Source organism: Scyliorhinus canicula, chromosome 10 (genome assembly GCF_902713615.1).
Source record: "Scyliorhinus canicula chromosome 10, sScyCan1.1, whole genome shotgun sequence".
NCBI lineage: Eukaryota > Metazoa > Chordata > Chondrichthyes > Carcharhiniformes > Scyliorhinidae > Scyliorhinus > Scyliorhinus canicula.
The window spans coordinates 39847690-39865827 of NC_052155.1; the positions used below are offsets into that span (position 1 = coordinate 39847690).

Sequence of the window (18138 nt, forward strand, 5' to 3'; positions counted from 1 at the left end):
ATAAATACATGGGAACACCACCACTCGGAAGTTCCCCTCCAAGACACTCACCATTCTGACTTGGAAATATATCACCGTTCCTTCACAGCGACTGGTTCAAAATCCTGGAACTCCCTAATACCACAGTGGGTGTATGTACACCACATGGACTGAAGTGGTTCAAGAAGTCAGCTCACCACCACCTTCTCAAGAAGGTGGCAGCAGGGTAGCAGGGGGCAGCAGGGTAGCATGGTGGTTAGCATAAATGCTTCACAGCTCCAGGGTCCCAGGTTCGATTCCCGGCTGGGTCACTGTCTGTGTGGAGTCTACACGTCCTCCCTCTGTGTGTGTGGGTTTCCTCCGGGTGCTCCGGTTTCCTCCCACAGTCCAAAGATGTGCGGGTTAGGTGGATTGGCCAGGCTAAATTGCCCGTAGTGTCCTAATAAAAAAGTAAGGTTAAGGGGGGGGGTTGTTGGGTTACGGGTATAGGGTGGATACGTGGGTTTGAGTGGGGTGATCATGGATCGGCACAACATTGAGGGCCGAAGGGCCTGTTCTGTGCTGTACTGTTCTATGTTCTATGTTCTAAGACATATTAGGGATGGGCAACAAATGCTGGTGTAGCCAGCGAAGCCCACATCCTGTAAAAATGAGAGGAAAAAATGCCTCCTCATGAGATTCCTAGTCTTCCGCCACTTCCATTCACTCCACATGAAATCACAAAATGGCTGAAGGCGCTATACTGCAAAGACTATGGGCCCTGACAATATTCTAGTAATAGTGCTGTAGACCTGTGCTCCAGAACCACACCCCTAGCCAGGCTGCTCCAGTACAGCCACAACACTGGAATCTACCAAGCAATGTTGAAAATTGCCCAGGTGAGTCCTGGACATAAAAAGCAGAACAAATCCAACGTTGCCACTATCCGGCCCATCAGCCTATTCTTTTTTTTTATAAATGTTTTTATTCAGTTTTCATATTTTATATTGAACAAATTACAAATTGTTAGGAGAGAAAAAGAACAAAAAAAAAAAACAACAAACAAACACGCAAAAATTAACATACATATTTACAGGTAAGCATCTTCGTAGTAGTAACTGCGCCCGCCCCCCCCTCCCCCCCCAACATGTTTATTTAGTTTGGTTTTGGGCCTTAGCTAGCCATCGAACCCCCGTACCGAACCTGTAGCCCCTCCCGCTACCTTCCCCCGACTATTCTTCCTCTTGTACATTGGCCACAAATAGGTCCCGGAACAGTTGCATGAATGGCTCCCACGTTCTGTGGAAGCCGTCGTCCGACCCTCGGATGGCAAATTTGATTTTCTCCATTTGGAGAGATTCCGAGAGGTCGGACAGCCAGTCCGCAGCTCTGGGCGGTGCTGCTGACCGCCAGCCAAACAGGATTCTACGGCGGGCGATCAGGGAGGCAAAGGCAAGGGCGTCCGCCCTCCTCCCCAGGAATAGATCTGGCTGTTCTGAAACCCCGAAGACCGCCACTATCGGGCATGGCTCCACCCTCACTCCCACCACTTTGGACATAACCTCGAAGAAGGCTGTCCAGTACTCCACGAGTCTGGGGCAAGACCAGAACATGTGGGCGTGGTTGGCCGGGCCTCTTTGGCACCGTTCACATCTGTCTTCCACCTCCGGGAAGAACCTACTCATACGGGTTCTTGTTAAGTGGGCTCTATGTACCACTTTTAGTTGCGTCAGGCTGAGCCTTGCGCACGTGGAGGTGGAGTTGACCCTATGCAGTGCTTCGCTCCAGAGTCCCCACCCTATCTCCATCCCCAGGTCGTCCTCCCATTTCCTTCTTGTTGCGTCCAGTACGGTGTCGTCCCTATCTACCAGTCGGTCATACATGTCACTACAGTTCCCTTTCTCTAGGATACTTGCGTCCAGTAGGTCTTCCAGTAGTGTCTGTCGTGGCGGTTGTGGGTACGTCCTTGTCTCCTTTCGTAGGAAGTTTTTGAGCTGCAGGTACCGTAGCTCGTTCCCCCCAGCTAGCTGAAACTTCTCTGTCAGTTCGTCCAGTGTTGCGATCCTGTCGTCCGTGTATAGGTCCCTGACTGTCAGTGTCCCCCCGTCCTGCCTCCACCTTTTGAAGGTGGCGTCAGTCAGTGCTGGTGTGAACCTATGGTTGTTGCAGATGGGAGCCCTGTTCGACATTTTGGTCAGGCCAAGTTGCTGCCGCAGTTGGTTCCAGGATTGGAGGGTGGCTGTCACCACTGGGCTGCTGGAGTGTTTTTTGGGTGGGGATGGGAGTGCTGCCGTGGCGAGGGCCCGGAGGGAGGTTCCCATGCAGGAGGCCTCCTCCGCACGCACCCACTCAGCCTCTGGCTCCTGGATCCATCCCCTTACTCGCTCGGCTGTTGCTGCCCAGTGGTAGAATTGTAGATTCGGGAGGGCTAGCCCTCCCCTGGTTTTTGTTTTTTGTAAGACCTTCTTTGGGATCCTAGCATTTTTACCCCCCCATACGAACGCCATGATGAGTTTGTCCAGCGCTTTGAAAAAGGCCTTGGGGATGTAGATCGGAATGGATCTAAACAGGAAGAGGAACCTGGGCAGTACGTTCATTTTGATTGTCTGAACTCTCCCCGCGAGGGAGAGCGGGAGTGTGTTCCATCTTTGCAGGTCCTTTTTAACTTCCTCCGTCAGGCTGGTGAGGTTCCATTTGTGGATCCCTTTCCAGTCATGGGCTATTTGGATCCCCAGGTAGCGGAATTTATGTCGGGCTTGATTGAACGGCAGCCCCTTTAGTGCTGCCCCCCCCCCCCCCCCCCCCCCCCCCCCCCCTTGCGGGTGTACTGGGAAGATCTCACTTTTGCTCATGTTGAGTTTGTAGCCCGAGAAGGCTCCAAACTCTTTCAGGAGCGCGATGATTCCGTCCATGCTGCTTTGTGGGTCCGAGATATAGAGGAGCAGATCATCCGCATAGAGTGAGACTCTGTGCTCTCTACCTCCCCTTCGGATCCCCCTCCAATTTTTTGCTGCCCTGAGCGCGATTGCTAGCGGTTCAATTGCTAGTGCGAACAGCAGCGGGGACAGTGGGCATCCTTGTCTGGTGCCCCTGTGCAGCTGGAAGTATTGGGAGTTGGTATTGTTGGTCTGTACACTCGCCATGGGTGCGTTGTACAGGAGCTTTACCCAAGCGGTGAACCCTGTTCCAAGCCCGAACCGCTCCAGTACCTCTATGAGGTATTTCCACTCGACTCTGTCGAAGGCCTTTTCTGCGTCCAGGGAGACGATCACCTCTTGTGTTCTCTCCCCGGAGGGGGTCATTATCACGTTCAGCAGGCGCCTGATGTTCGCGGTAAGCTGTCTACCTTTGACAAAGCCCGTCTGGTCCTCTGTGACCACCTCAGGTACACAGTCTTCTAGCCTCTTGGCTAGGATTTTGGCCAGTATTTTGGCGTCTGCATTCAGCAGAGATATGGGTCTGTATGACCCACATTCCGTTGGGTCTTTGTCTTTCTTAGGTATCAGCGAGATTGAGGCCTGTGCTAACGTGGGTGGCAATGTGCCCCTAGCTAGCGAGTCTGTGAACATCTCCCGCAGGTGCGGGGCCAGCGCTGTCGCAAATTTTTTGTAGAAGTCCGCCGGGAATCCGTCCGGTCCCGGCGCCTTCCCCGCCTGCATGGAGCTAATGCTGTCCATGATCTCTCCCAGTGCTAGTGGTGCTTCCAGATCCCGTTTTCTGCCCTCTCCCACAACTGGTATGTCCAGTCCGTCAAGAAACCGGTTCATCCCAGCCTTCCCCGTTGGGGGCTCTGAGGTGTACAGCTCTTGGTAGAAGGCCTTGAAGGTTTTGTTAATCCTCTCTGGTTCTGTTTCCAACGTGCCTCTGGTACCATCAGCCTATTCTTGATCATGAGTAAAAAGATAGGAGTCATCAACAATGCAATCTACTGACACTGACTTAGCAAAAACCTGTTCACTGACGTCTGGGTGACTCAGCACCTGACCTCATTACAACCTTGTTTCAAACATGGACATAAGAGGCACAATTCTCCGACCCCACGCAGGGTCGGCGAATCGGCCGGCGGCGGCGTTATTCCCGCTCCCGCCATGTTTTGAATTTTCCGAACCGCCATTAAACGGGGTAGTTCAAATCCCGCTGGCAGCCTCGGAGAACAGCTGGCGACGGCGGGATGTCATTTAATTTTTACGGTGATTAATTCTCAGGCCCAGATGGGCCGAAGTCCCGCCGACGTGGCCACGGGTCACGTCGGCGAAAATCACAGTAGGTTTATAACGGCGTCAACCATTGATGATGGTTGACGCCGTTCAGTTACCTACATCGAGTGAGTGGGGGGGGGGAGGAGGAGGAGAGTACGCGTTGTGGGGGGGGGGGGAGGAGGAGAGTACCGGCGTTTGTGGGGGGGGGGGAGGAGGAGAGTACCGGCGTTTGTGGGGAGGGGGGAGGAGAGTACCGGCGTTTGGGGGGAGGGGGAGGAGGAGGAGAGTACCTGGCGTTGTGTGTGGGGGGGGAGGAGGAGGAGAGTACCGGCGTTTGTGTGGGGGGGGGGGGGAGGAGGAGAAGTACCGGCGTTGGTGTGTGGGGGGGGAGAGGAGGAGAGTACCGGCGTTTGTGGGGGGGGAGGAGGAGAGTACCGGCGTTTGTGTGTGGGGGGGGGGGGGGGAGGAGGAGAGTACCGGCGTTGGTGTGTGGGGGGGGAGGAGGAGGAGAGTACCGGCGTTGGTGTGTGGGGGGGGGGGAGGAGGAGAGTACCGGCGTTTGTGTGGGGGGGGGGAAGGAGGAGAGTACCGGCGTTTGTGGGGGGGGGGGGGAGGAGGAGAGTACTGGCGTTTGTGTGGGGGGGGGAAGGAGGAGAGTACCGCCGTTTGTGGGGGGGGGAGGAGGAGGGTACCGCCGTTTGTGGGTGGGGGGGTGGAGGAGAGTACCGGCGTTTGTGTGGGGGGGGGAGGAGGAGAGTACCGGCGTTGTGGGGGGGGGGGGGGAGGAGGAGAGTACTGGCGTTTGTGTGGGGTGGGGGGGAAGGAGGAGAGTACCAGCCGTTTGTGGGGGGGGGGGAGGAGGAGGGTACCGCCGTTTGTGGGGGGTGGGGGTGGGGGAGAGTACCGGCGTTGTGGTGGGGGGGGGGGGGGGGAGGAGGAGAGTACCGGCGTTTGTGGGGGGGGGGGAGGAGGAGAGTACCGCCGTTTGTGGGGGGGGGGGAGGAGGGTACCGCCGTTTGTGGGGGGGGGGGTGGAGGAGAGTACCGGCGTTTGTGTGGGGGGGGGAGGAGGAGAGTACTGGCATTTGTGTGGGGGGGGGGAAGGAGGAGAGTACCGGCGTTTGTGGGGGGGGGGGAGGAGGAGAGTACCGGCGTTTGTGTGGGGGGGGGGGGAGGAGGAAAGTACCGGCGTTTGTGTGGGGGGGAGGAGGAGAGTACCGGCATTTGTGGGGGGGGGGGTAGCGGCGTTGGAGAGGGGTGGGGGTGGGGGGGTAGGGGTGGGGGTGGGGGGTAGAGGTAGGGGATAGGGGTAGGGGGTTGGGGTAGGGGGCAGCGGCGTGCAGAGGGGGGGGGGCGACGGTGCGTTGGCCCCGGGCATCCATTGGATGGGGGCCGGGCATCCATTGGATGGGGGCATCAGCAGATCTTCCTCAAGGCTCCCCTTCCTCCCAGCTGCCTTGTCTTTGTTTGAGAGAGAGAGAGAGAGGGAGATTGTGGAGACAGACAGAGAGAGAGAGACAGAGAGAGGGAGTCCTGTCCGTCCTCTGGCTGAGAGCAGGGCTTTGGTAAGTATATTGCAATCTGCCTAAACCCAGGAATATTGCCTGGTTAGAATGCAGAGGGAAATGCTGGGATCCCGGGGTGGGAGATGTGTCTGGATTTGTCTATTTCAGCTTCAGCCTCTGCGATTTCAGGTCAGTTTCACAACAACAGGAAAACGCGCGGAGTGAGAGGGAAAAACATTTGGCAAAGTTTCTGGGTTCTGCCTTTATAATTCACAGCACAGAAAGGGTTCTGCGCTGTGAATTGTCAAGGCACCTTTTCTAGTCCTGGGGAGAAACATCCTTTTGAAGAGTCTGAGGAAATAAGCAGGAATTTGGATTAATTCGGCCTCCCCACCCCCTGGGCCTCTTTCTCCTCCTTTCTCCTCAGAAAGGGGGATGGAGGAGAAAGGGGGAGGGAGGAGAAAGGAGGAGAAAGAGGCCCAGGGGGTGGGGACGCAGAATTAATCCAAATTCCTGCTTATTTCCTCAGACTCTTCAAAAGGTTGTTTCTCCCCAGGATTAGAAAAGGTGCCTTGATAATTCACAGCGCAGAACCCTTTCTGCGCTGTGAATTATAAAGGCAGAACCCAGAAACTTTGCCAAACGTTTTTCCCTCTCTCTCTCCTCGCGTTTTTCCTGTTGTTGTGAAACTGACCTGAAATCGCAGAGGCTGAAGCTGAAATAGACAAATCCAGACACATCTCCCACCCCGGGATCCCAGCATTTCCCTCTGCATTCTAACCAGGCAATATTCCTGGGTTTAGGCAGATTGCAATATACTCACCAAAGCCCTGCTCTCAGCCAGAGACGGACGGGACTCCCTCTCTCTGTCTCTCTCTCTCTGTCTGTCCCCACAATCTCCTCTCCTCTCTCTCTCTCTCTCAAACAAAGACAAGGCAGCTGGGAGGAAGGGGAGCTTGATGAAGATCTGCTGATGCCCCCATCCAATGGATAGCCTGGGGCCAACGCACCGTCGCCTCCCCCCCCCCCTGCACGCCGTTGCCCCCTACCCCAACCCCCTACCCCTACCCATCCCCCCCTCACCCCCCCACCCCCCACCCCCACTCACCCACCCCACCCCCCCTCTCCAACGGCGCTACGCCCCCCACAAACGCCGGTACTTCCCCCCCCCCCCCCCACAAACGCCGGTACTTCCCCCCCCCCCCCCCCACAACGCCGGGGACCCCCCCCCCCCCCCACAAACGCCGGTACTCTCTCCCCCCCCCCACACAAACGCCGGTACACTCCTCCTCCCCCCCCCCCCACAAACGGCGGTACTCTTCCCCCCCCCCCACACAAACGCCGGTACTCTTCCCCCCCCCAAATGCCGGTACTCTTCCCCCCCCACACACAAACACCGGTACTGCCCCCCCCCCCCACAAACGCCGGTCCCCCCCCCCCCCCCCCCACACAAACGCCGGTACTCTTTCCCCCCCCACCCCACACACAAAATGCCGGCACTGTCTCCCCCCACCCCAACACAAACGCCGCTACTCTCCCCCCCCCCCCCCCCGCCCCCACAAACGCCGCTACTCTTCTCCCCCCCCCCACAAACGCCGGTACTCTCTCTCCCCCCCCCCCCCACAAACGCCGGTACTCTTTCCCCCCCCACAAACGCCGGTACTCTCTCCCCCCCCCCCCCCCCCCACAAACGCCGGTACTCTTTCCCCCCCCCCCCACCACACACAAACGACGGTACTCTTTTCCCCCCCCCCACACAAACGCCGGCACTCTTCCCCCCCCCCCCCCCCAAACGCCGGGCGACGTTGATGATGTCGCCCGACATCAACCGATGCGCCACTTCCGCAGCGGGAGAAACTGACGCGTAGAGCGTCAGTCCGCTGCTGGCCCTTTCGGGAACGGAGATTTAGGGCTTAAAAGCAGCCCGCGACGTCGGAGTCACCGGCGCCGCTTTTGCCCGCCGGAAATGGGCGTCATGTAGGTCTGCGGTGAATTTCGCCCCAGATCTGAGCTCCAGAGGTGAGGTGAGAGTTGAAATCAAAGCAGCTTTTGCCTGAGTACGGCATCAAGGACCCCTAGCAAAACTGGAGTCAATGGGAACAGGGGGAAAGCTCTCTGCTGGTTGGAGTCACAACTGGCACAATGGAAAATTGTTGTGATGGTTGCATGTCAGTCATCTCAGCCACAGGGCATCACTGCAGGGCTTCCTCAGGGTGGTGTCCTCGGCCCAACCATCTTCAACTGCTTCATCAATGAGGGCTGGGGCTGGTTTAGCACACTCGGCTAAATCGCTGGCTTTTAAAGCAGACCAAGGCAGGCCAGCAGCACGGTTCAAGTCCCGTACCAGCCTCTCCGAACAGGTGCCGGAATGTGGCGACTAGGGGCTTTTCACAGTAACTTCATTGAAGCCTACTCGTGACAATAAGCGATTTTCAATTCATTTCCTTCAATCATAAGACCAAGCCTGCATCGCCCACATCCCAGAATTGAATTTAAGAAAAGTCTTTGGACTGATTCTGTTCCTATTCTCGGAGTATGTTCACTTCCCCCAGGCCATCCTCCTCACTCTGATTCAATCTTTTTTCCCTCGACAGCCATGAAAGGATTTTTAAAAAGCGTCAACAAAATTTTGAAATCCTTAAGAGAGGCGATTCTATTAAAAGAATTTAAAAATAATGTCCCTTTGGATGTAAGCTCCCACCTGGAGTACCATCAGGTTTTTATGATAAGAGAAGCTGCAGTAATCATAGAATCACAGAATCATATGGCTGAAAACAGTGAGTTGACTCATTAAAGGCCGATTGCTGGTGCAGTGGGTTAGCACTGCTGCCTCACAGCACCAAGGGCCCAGGTTTGATCCCGTCTCTGGGTCACTGTCTGTATGGAGTTTGCACATTCACCCCATGTTGCGTGGGTTTCGCCCCCACAACCCAAGGATGTGCAGGCTAGGTGGAATGGCCACGCTAAATTGCCCTTTAATTGGAAAAAATTAATTGGGCACTCTAAATTTATAAAAAAATAATTAAAAATTAAAGGCCGATTGCAGCCTATTGTCAGACACCGATTGGCATTTTCCAATCCGTCAGGCCTCATGAGGCTTTGGCGGCTAGGCCAGTTGCTGGAGGCAGCCTTCTGGAGCAGATGGGGAGGGAGACCAACATTCCAGTCATGCTTTGAGGCTCTATCTAATTATCTGGAACCAAAATCACCCTGTGGAGTTAACTGCTAACCGTGGATAACTGGAAGTTTTCTTTACAGTTTTTGAAATTCTACATTAAATTCTAAATGTTCAACTAAACTTTAGCTTGGCCTTCACACAGGTGGTCTGGCAGCTGAGCCCACCTTTTCATTTAAAAGTTTAAAAAGTTGGAGAGAGATGAAGGTGCTCTTTCACTCTCTCACCTGAAAGGCAGGCTACAGCTCCTTCCAAGGTGGAGGGCCTTCTATTGTCTCTACAGCTTTGAGAATACACCCTCTGACCTTAATTGGATAGTGAGCCCACCCCCGAGCTAAATTAATTTGTCAAATTGAGGCAAGTCACTGCCATGTCACTATTTCCGACACAGTGTGGGGTGACCCCCATTTGTCCCCTATATCTGTGTGCTGAACCAAAACCCCAAATCCTGCCCCATGTTGCATGGGGGGTGCCTCTTGAGAACTACACCTCAGTATTGAACACCTTGTTATATGCAGCTACATGTCACTGAGCTTCAGGCTGTCATGGGCATTGTTGCTAGTCATCTTGACCTTCAGTTGAAGTCCAATCTAAGGTAACATAAGTAACACGCATTCTGATGTGATAGGATAAACCTTCAAAGTGTACAATGTAACCTCTTAACCAAGGCATAAACAAAGCCTTTGGTTTTATGTGTTGTAACCTGTTTTGTTACATGTTGGTAATAAAATACATTTAAAAAAATAAACCAAGCCTTTTCTCACCAGCAGATAAAATAGCAGGTGAGAGGATTGACAATTAGAATCTTTGTCTTTGATCATTTCAGTCGCCTCAGTTACCTTTGTGCACTCTGCTTCTTTCCGGCAATCACTTGTTAGAATCATAGAATTTACATGCAGAAGGAGGCCATTCGGTCCATCAGGTCTGCACCGACGCTTGGAAAGAGCACCCTACTTAAATCCATGCCTCCACCCTATCCCCGTAACCCAGTAACCCCACCTATCCTTTTTGGACACAAAGGACAATTTATCATGGTTAATCCACCTAACCTGCACATCTTTGGACTGTGGGAGGAAACCGGAGCACTCGGAGGAAGACATCACGTAGACATGAGGAGAACGTGCAGACTCCGCACAGACAATGACCCAAGCCGGGAATCGAATCTGGGACTCTGGAGCTGTGAAGCAACAGTGCTAACCACTGTGGTACCATGCCGCATCTTCGAAACCCATGAACCCTTCCACCTAGAAGGCAAGGGCAGCAGATGCATGGAAATACCATCACGGGCAAATTACCCTCCAAGCCACACACATCCTGACTTGGAAATATATCACCATTCCTTCACTGTTAGTCAATCAAAATGCTGAAACGCTCTTCCTAACAGCACTGTGGATGTATCCACAGCACTGTGGGTTAACCTACACCACAGCACATGGACAGTGCTACTGTGCTGCCCTTGTTGACTGTTAACTGTGCATAACTGGATGTGTTCTTTACACTTTTTGAAATTCTACATTCAATTCTAAATGTTGAACCAAATTTTAGCTTGGCCTACTTGCACATTGTTTGCCATAAATCCCACTCACCAAATTCTCAACTTCCCACTCTGTTCATTCTGCAATCTGGGGTTTCTCTATGCAGGCAATGTTTAACAATCTGTTTAAATTAATAAACATTTACCCATAATTAAAATTATTTTTATTCCCGTGCCTTGCATTGCCAGAGCTGAAAACACGCTTAAAACTTTCACATTACTTGATTCAATTCTGTATTTTAAAATATAATTGATAAGAAGGGAAGTATCAAGTACAAATATTTTACAAAAGACATTTTCACGACATAAATTGTTGATAATATTATTTCTTTCCTCATACTAGTTGTTTTCTTGTCCTGCAGGTAAACAGTATAAATGTACAGTGTGTGACTACACGGCAGCGCAAAAGCCAAACCTCCTTCGACACATGGAGCAGCATGCTGCGTTCAAGGCAAGCATTATTTTTCTGCAATAAAAATCTTATGAGACATTTCTTTGAAGATTGATGGTTTGCCACTGCTTCCAGTGAAGGCTATTATGAGGGAATCTAACCAAGATCAGATTGTAGATGTAGACGGTTGTAGTCGGGATGCTGAATCATGACTGGCATGTCCAGTGGTTAATGTGTAACATTACAGGTGATGCAAGGATATTGTGAATGAGGAAGTTAGATTAAGATGGAAAGTTGGGCAATCTCCCTATTCATGAAATGTTGACTCAACTGGGATCAGTTGTTGCTCTTTCTGAAAAGGAATGCTTCTCAGTTTCGAAGAATTAAGTCAGAGGCCTCGGTGACCCTTCAGTGATCTTTCTCTTATGGAGAAGCCCATGAGTCCTTCACAATTATTTGCAGCAGCATGATTAAAATCAGGTGCTTTCTTTGGAACAGATCCATGTTGCATTGCTTCTCAGGGCAGCATTATTTGTGGTAGCACAGTGGTTAACACAGATGCTTCACAGCTCCAGAGTGCCAGGTTCGATTCCCGGCTTGGGTCATTGTCTGTGCGGAGTCTGCCCGTTCTCCTCGTGTCTGCGTGAGTTTCCTCTCGGTGCATCCCACAGTCCAAAGATGTGCGGGTTAGGTGGATTGGCCATGCTAAATTGCCCTTAGTGTCCAAAGAGGTTAGGTGGAGTTGCTGGGTTGTGGGGATAGGGTGTGGATGTGGGCTTGGGTAGGGTGCTCTTCCAAGGGCCGGTGCATACTCGATGGGCCGGGTGGCCTCCTTCTGCACTGTAAATTCTATGATTCTATAATAGTATGGAAGCAAGATATTGGTTTATGATAACACAGTGGTCTGTAATGTTGCACTGGCTGCTGTTACCCTTGATGTAATGATAACTGTATGTTTAGCAAGAATTTTCACATCTTAAATTGGGAAGGCACAGAGGCAGGACAGCAAGAAAATGGCACAGGCCTTCATCCCCGACAGTTTTTCCTGAGGTTGGGCAGGGGCAGAAAGCAGGGGGCTCGGCGGGAAAATGAAGTAATCTGCCTTGTTAAATGAAGGCTTAAAGTCATTAAGGAGCTCATTAAGAGATCATCTTCTGACCTCCCATTATTTTTGTAGGGGCGGATGTCCCCTGGGATCTCTCTGAAGGTGACCAGCTGCAACTAGTGTGAACAGGGGAGGCAGTACTAACATAGTTTCATGTAATGCAAATAAAATGAAAGTTTGGTCAAAATAATGCTGAGCAACATCCTTGCTTGTTTAGGGCAGCATGGTAGCACAAATGAATAGCACTGTGGCGTCACAGCGCCAGGGTCCCAGGTTCGATTCCCCGCTGGGTCACTGTCTGTGAGGAGTCTGAATGTTCTCACCGTGTCTGCATGTTCTCACCGTGTCTGCGTGGGTTTCCTCTGGGTGCTCCGTTTCCTCCCACAATCCAAAGATGTGCAGGTTAGGTAGATTGGCAATGATAAATTGCCCTTAGTGACCAAAAAGGATTAGGAGGGGTTATTGGGTTACGGGGATAGGGTAGAAGTGAGGGCTTAAGTGGGTCGGTGCAGACTCGATGGACTGAATGGCCTCCTTCTGCTCTGTATGTTCTATGTTTCTATGAGGTTCTAGGTTTCAATAATAAAATCTTAGTAATTAACCTTTCCGTCCCCTATCCTGGGTCCCAGCTCTCCATTTGCCCTAACCACTGTGCAAATCCTCTCATTTTTTTACCGCCACACACATGGCAACCACAGCAATGGCTACAGCTTCGGTCAGAACATAACCCACCACTCTGGTGTCCAACCTCCATTCCCACCACCCCAGACACTAATTATGTGGCACACCATCTCTAGAATGAAATAGATCCCGATGTGATGAAAATCAAACCTCCTGGCTGAGTAGTAGTAGAGAGGGACCATGACACAGATCACCTCTGGTAGGAAAATACAGCCCCACGGAATCGAGTCTCGTAATGTAAGTCACGTCGAAATTTGAAAAGAGTTGAAGGTAAAATACGATAAATTGGGAAGCAGTAGTTCAATTATACCATATCGCAGTTAAAATAAATTAATGGAGGGACTAAAAGTTGAAAATATCTTCATGGTGTTGCGCGTTTAGGAAAGAGTGAATTAGATTACGGAAAACCCTGAAAATAGAAATTGTACTTAGGACAGGCCGGGTCCCTGACATTGTGAGGCAGCAGTGCTAACCACTGTTCTACCATGCTGGCCGCCTCTTCTGGGCATTGTTCTTTTCATGTTCCAAATATAGCATGCTCTATGCTTTTCCTCTTCCTAAAATCGTGCGGTTTGACATCAAGAGGTAAAAATTCATCTGGGTCAAAAATTGATTCTTTGCAGGAGGGCTGGCCCCAAAAAAAGGCATTAGTTTGGATGCGGCAGGATTGTAGAGTTTAGATCTGATGCGTTTGGGATGGACCCTCTTATCTCTACCTATTATGGTTCAATGAAGAGTGCAGGAGAGCATGCCAGTTGCAACATAAGGCATACCTAAAAATGAGGTGTCGACCTGGGGAAGCTACAGCACAGGACTACTTGTCTGCCAAACAGCATAAACATTGTGCCTCAGGACTCATTTTAATAAGTTTGGTGAGCTGCTGGTACCAGTTGTTTCTCCACAGGCGAAGTCACTCATCTCACAAAACATATATGATAATCAATGAGAGGCTTCCTTGCCCATGTTTAACTTGAAGCCATGAGACTTCATGGGGTCCAGAGTCGATGTTGAGGAATCCCAGGACAGCTCCCTCTCCACTGTACACCACTGCAGTGGATGGTCTTCACCAAGGAGGAATTTCGCCAGCAAAAGTAGGAGGTGGCGACTGGTCGAAGGCGATTGAGGGAGCAATGGCACTTCCGAGGATCGCTGGACCAGGTGGAGAAGTGCCTCGAGGCACAAGGGACGATAATATGCAGTGTGGAGATGGTGGTGTTTGATCTGAGTGATGGGATTGTGTCTTTGAAGGCGGAGGTGGGGATCCTGGGGATCTACATATGTCACTGCGAGTGAAGGTGGAGGTTCAGGACAACAGGTCCAGGCGGCAAAACTTGTGAATTGTGGGTCTGCCAGAGGGCGAGGAAGGAACGAGTGTCAAAAAGTACGTGTCGAGGATGCTGGCTGAGCTGGTGGAGACAAAGCCCCAGAGGTGGACCGGGCCCACGAAGAAGAAGAAGCCCTTGAGGAAGAAGACAAGAGCGGTGGAAGCAGCTGCGGGCTGTGATTGTGTGATTGCACAATTCCATGGAGAAGGAGAAGATTCTGAGGTGAGCCAGGGAGAAGCGAGACTGTGAATGGGAGGGAAACCATGTCCGAATATATCAGGATATTGGCACGGAGCTGGCGAAGACAGGAGCGGAATTCAACAAGGCCAAGGCTATGCTCTATCCCAGGACGATTTGGTTTGGGTATTTGTACCTGGTGAATCTTTGGGTTATGTTTGATGGCTGGGAGTATTACTTTGAGACGCCAGAAGAGGCAAATGACTTTATAATGGACCATAAACTGAGTTTATGGTCCATTTGTGGTGTTTTTCTTTTTGTGAAGAGGTGATTTGTGATTTTGAGTTATTTTCTTTATGGGTAAGGGGTGTGTATGGTGGGGCCCATTGGGTGGGTATTCAGGTGGGTAAGGGGCCAATTGCACATGTGTAGAAGGGACCGGTGAGGAACGGATGTGCTGGGGGAGACCTTCCAGTGGGAGTTGCCATGCTAGCAAGTATTACTGGTTAGATGTGGAGGGAGGACGCATGAGGTGGCCAGGTTGGGATGGGGGGGTGGAGCTTACGACATGGCAGAGTTGGAAGCTCGGTTGGGGGGGTGGGGCTTGCAACGTGGCAGAGTTGGAAGCTGAGTGTGGTCATGGGCAGAGAGGGGGCCAATTTGAATGGACCTGGTTTATGGCGGTATTAAATGAGGTGGAACTGGTGGCGGATGATGGCGGATGGTAGAGGAGAATGGAGGTGTAAGCGTCCGCTAAGAGTCGTGACGTGGAACATCGAGCTGGTTAAGAGGTCCCGGGTTTTTACGCACCTGAGGAGTTTGAAAGCGGAGGTGATTGTTTTTGCAGGAGACGCACCTCTGGGTGAAGGATCAGGTTAGGTTGAGGAAGAGTTGGGTGGGACAAGTATTTCACTTGGGGTTTGAGTCAACGCCGTGGGGGCTGGTCATTTTGTTGAACAAAAGGACAGGGTTTGTGGAGGCCAAAGAAATGCGGGACTGGGGGTGTGGAGGGGGGTAGAAGGTGGAGGGGATGTCGTCGATGGTGCTAGTCAATGTATATGCGCTGAATTGGGATGACGCAGATTTGTAAAGGGGCTGGTGGAAGCGATCCTGGACTTGTATACGCACCAATTGATTTTGGGTGGAGATTTTAATTGTGTGATGGAACTGATCAAGCCCAAAGTCATAGATTATCATAGAATTTACAGTGCAGAAGGAGGCCATTCAGCCCATCGAGTCTGCACCAGCTCTTGGAAAGAGCACCCTACCCACCTCCACCCTATCCCCATAATCCAGTAACCCACCCAACACTAAGGGCAATTTTGGACACTAAGGGCAATTTATCATGTCCAATCCACCTAACCTGCACATCTTTGGACTGTGGGAGGAAACCGGAGCACCCGGAGGAAACCCACACACGCTCTGTGCAGACTCCGCACAGACAGTGACCCAAGCTGGAATCGAACGTGGGACCCTGGAGCTGTGAAGCAATTGTGCTATCCACAATGCTACCGTGCTGCCCTTTGTGGCGGAGGGAAAGAGCACTCCTTCTTGCGCATGTGTAAGGTTATTCTAGAATTTGTGGTGAGTTGAGCGGTTCTGATGGGGGTGGTGGGGCGGAGTATGCGGGTATCATGATTTTGCATCATGCGCCACAGGGTCTGGAGGTGAGGCTTAGCTCGGTGCAGAGGCTGGGATGGAGGCTGGATTCAGGTCTTTTGGCAGATAAGGGGTTTTGTGAAAAGTTTAGGTTGGCAATTGGGGATTACGTGGAGCTTAATCAGAACGGGGAGGTGTTGGTGGCCACATTATGGGAGGCTTGAAGGCACCATTTAGAGGGGAGATTATCTAGTTCAAGGTGCATAGGGATAGACCAGGGAGGGAGGAGCATGGACAAGACAGTCGAGGTGAGGGAGGGGGGAGCCCACTAAGGAGTTGTTGGCCGATTGGAAGAGGCTGCAGGGGCAGTTTGATAGGTTGACAATGGGAAAGGCGGTGGGGCTGTTACGCAGGCGAGGGGGGTGCAGTATGAATAAGGAGAAAAGGCTAGCCCTATGCTGGCCCACTAGCTGCGGGGCAGGTGGTAGCTAGGGAAATTAAGGTTGCAGACAGAAAAGGGGGAGGTAATGTCAGAGCCGGGGAGGATAAATTAGGTGTTCAGGGGGTATTATGAGAGGCTGTATACCTGGTAAAGAGGAAGGGGATATGGGCGGTTTTTCGACGAGTTGGAGTTCCCAAAGTTGGAGGAAGGGAAGAGACCAGTGTTGGAGGAGCCGGTACATACCTAGGTCTTGTTTCTGTTGTTATTGGCATATCTGCTGTTACTAGTAATGTTCTCCTTATTCACTCCAGCCTTTCCGATGTGCGCTGTGCCACTATTCATGTAACATGGCTGGATCATTGAAGAGACATTACCACAAGAAACATCCCAATGATGAATATGTCAATGCTGGGACTGGTGTGCTAGCTCAGGAGAGTGTAACACAACAAGGTATTAAGAGATTTGCTTTGAAATAATGCACGCAGCTTACAGTAAAGTCGATTGCTGAATCGCATTTTATAGTGAAAATAAAGTTACACATGAAGTGGATTTTCCCTCACTTTAAATTTTCCATTAAATCCTCGCTCTCCACGCATTCAGGAATGTTTCTGTTTTGTTCTTCTCGCCATTCTGGTCATTTTCCGTTTTCTCAGGGTCTCTATTTGCATTTCCTTGTCTCTAAACAACCTTTTAGCTTGCCTGGTAGCATTAAGCAGATGGTGTCAATGGAACTGAATATCAGTTGTGTGTGTAAGAGCAAGATGTATTTCTGCCGTTGCCTCTTCATGATCTACTGCTTGGACCCTTGCCCTAGGATCATCTTGTAACCTTCCTACCTCTGAGTTAGATGATTGTGGTTTCCATTATTTTGCTCCTGCTCTCTTCACGTAGCGTCCTTGGTTGCCCAAGGCTTGCTAATCAAAGCTTTCCAAACATCTTTGATCTCTGTGAGCGAACTCAGCTGGTATGGGGTTGAACCTACGCTGGCCGTGCTATTAAGTACCACTCTCTTAACCAACTGAGCTAAGCCACTCTGTAGTCCCCATTATCTGGGCTGACACACCAGTACAATATTGAAGGAGTGCTGTATTGGTGGACAATACTGTCCTTTAATTGAGATGTTAAACCAAAGGCTCAATTTGGGTGGGTATTAAATCCCTTACTATTTTTTTAAGGAACAGGGAATTCTCCTAGTATCCCATCCAATATTCCTCCCACCGCCAATATCATCAAAACATTAATCTCATTGCTGTTGATGGCATCTTGCCATGTTGAAAAACAGCTGCCACATTTACACTCCCAGAGTAGTTCACCATCTGAAACATTTTGTGGCATCTTCAAGGTTGTTTCATGTGCAAAATACTATGTAAAGGTTTACCGGACTAACATGATTCACTGTATTTTTATAAAAGAAAGAAAGAACTACAACTGCAGAAAATGCAAAACTAAATAGAAAATGCTTGAAACACTGAGCAGGTCAGTCATTATCTGTGGAGAGAATGGACATGTTAGTATTTTCTGCATGGATCCTCCATCAAAATACTTTCACCTGACAAAATATCCATACCTCACTCCCATCCCCTAGAAAGCTGATGTAATGTAAAGTGCCATGCAAATACAGACTCTAATTGTAGTTTGCAGTGGGGAAGGTGGCAATACATGCCAAATGTACTTCTCCACCATCTGTCTCAACCCTTCTACTGCTATAGCATTGTCTGGCTGATCCTCTGGCATTCAATCTTGGATGAGTTACAATTTCCTCCAACTCCACATTGGTAAGACTAAGGCCTGAAAGGATGGTGGAGGTGGAAACCCTCAACTTTTAAAAAGCATTGAGTTGAGCTCTCGAAATACCATAGTATACAAGGCTATGGACCGAGTTCTGGAAAATTAAATTGGAATTGATGGTCGACGCAGACACGATGGGCCAAAGTGCCTCTTTCCGTGCTTATTTTATTGCTCAGTTGCTGCAGCATTGTTGGCCAAGCCTTTGGTTGCCGAGATTAAGCTCTGGAATACCCTCCATACGCTCCCAGCCCCTCTACCTT

At 50.9% G+C, this 18138-nt stretch overlaps 1 protein-coding gene across 5 annotated transcripts in view; it reads left to right on the forward strand.

Annotated features, from left to right (window-relative positions):
- Positions 1-18138, forward strand: part of LOC119972306 (zinc finger protein ZFAT-like) — a 152295-nt gene that overhangs the window by 104743 nt on the left and 29414 nt on the right. For all 5 annotated transcript variants that reach the window (XM_038808797.1, XM_038808798.1, XM_038808799.1 and 2 more), the window contains 2 exons: positions 10733-10821; positions 16402-16540. In XM_038808797.1, coding sequence (XP_038664725.1) covers positions 10733-10821; positions 16402-16540 — 228 coding nt within the window. The remainder of the gene's footprint in view (positions 1-10732; positions 10822-16401; positions 16541-18138) is intronic.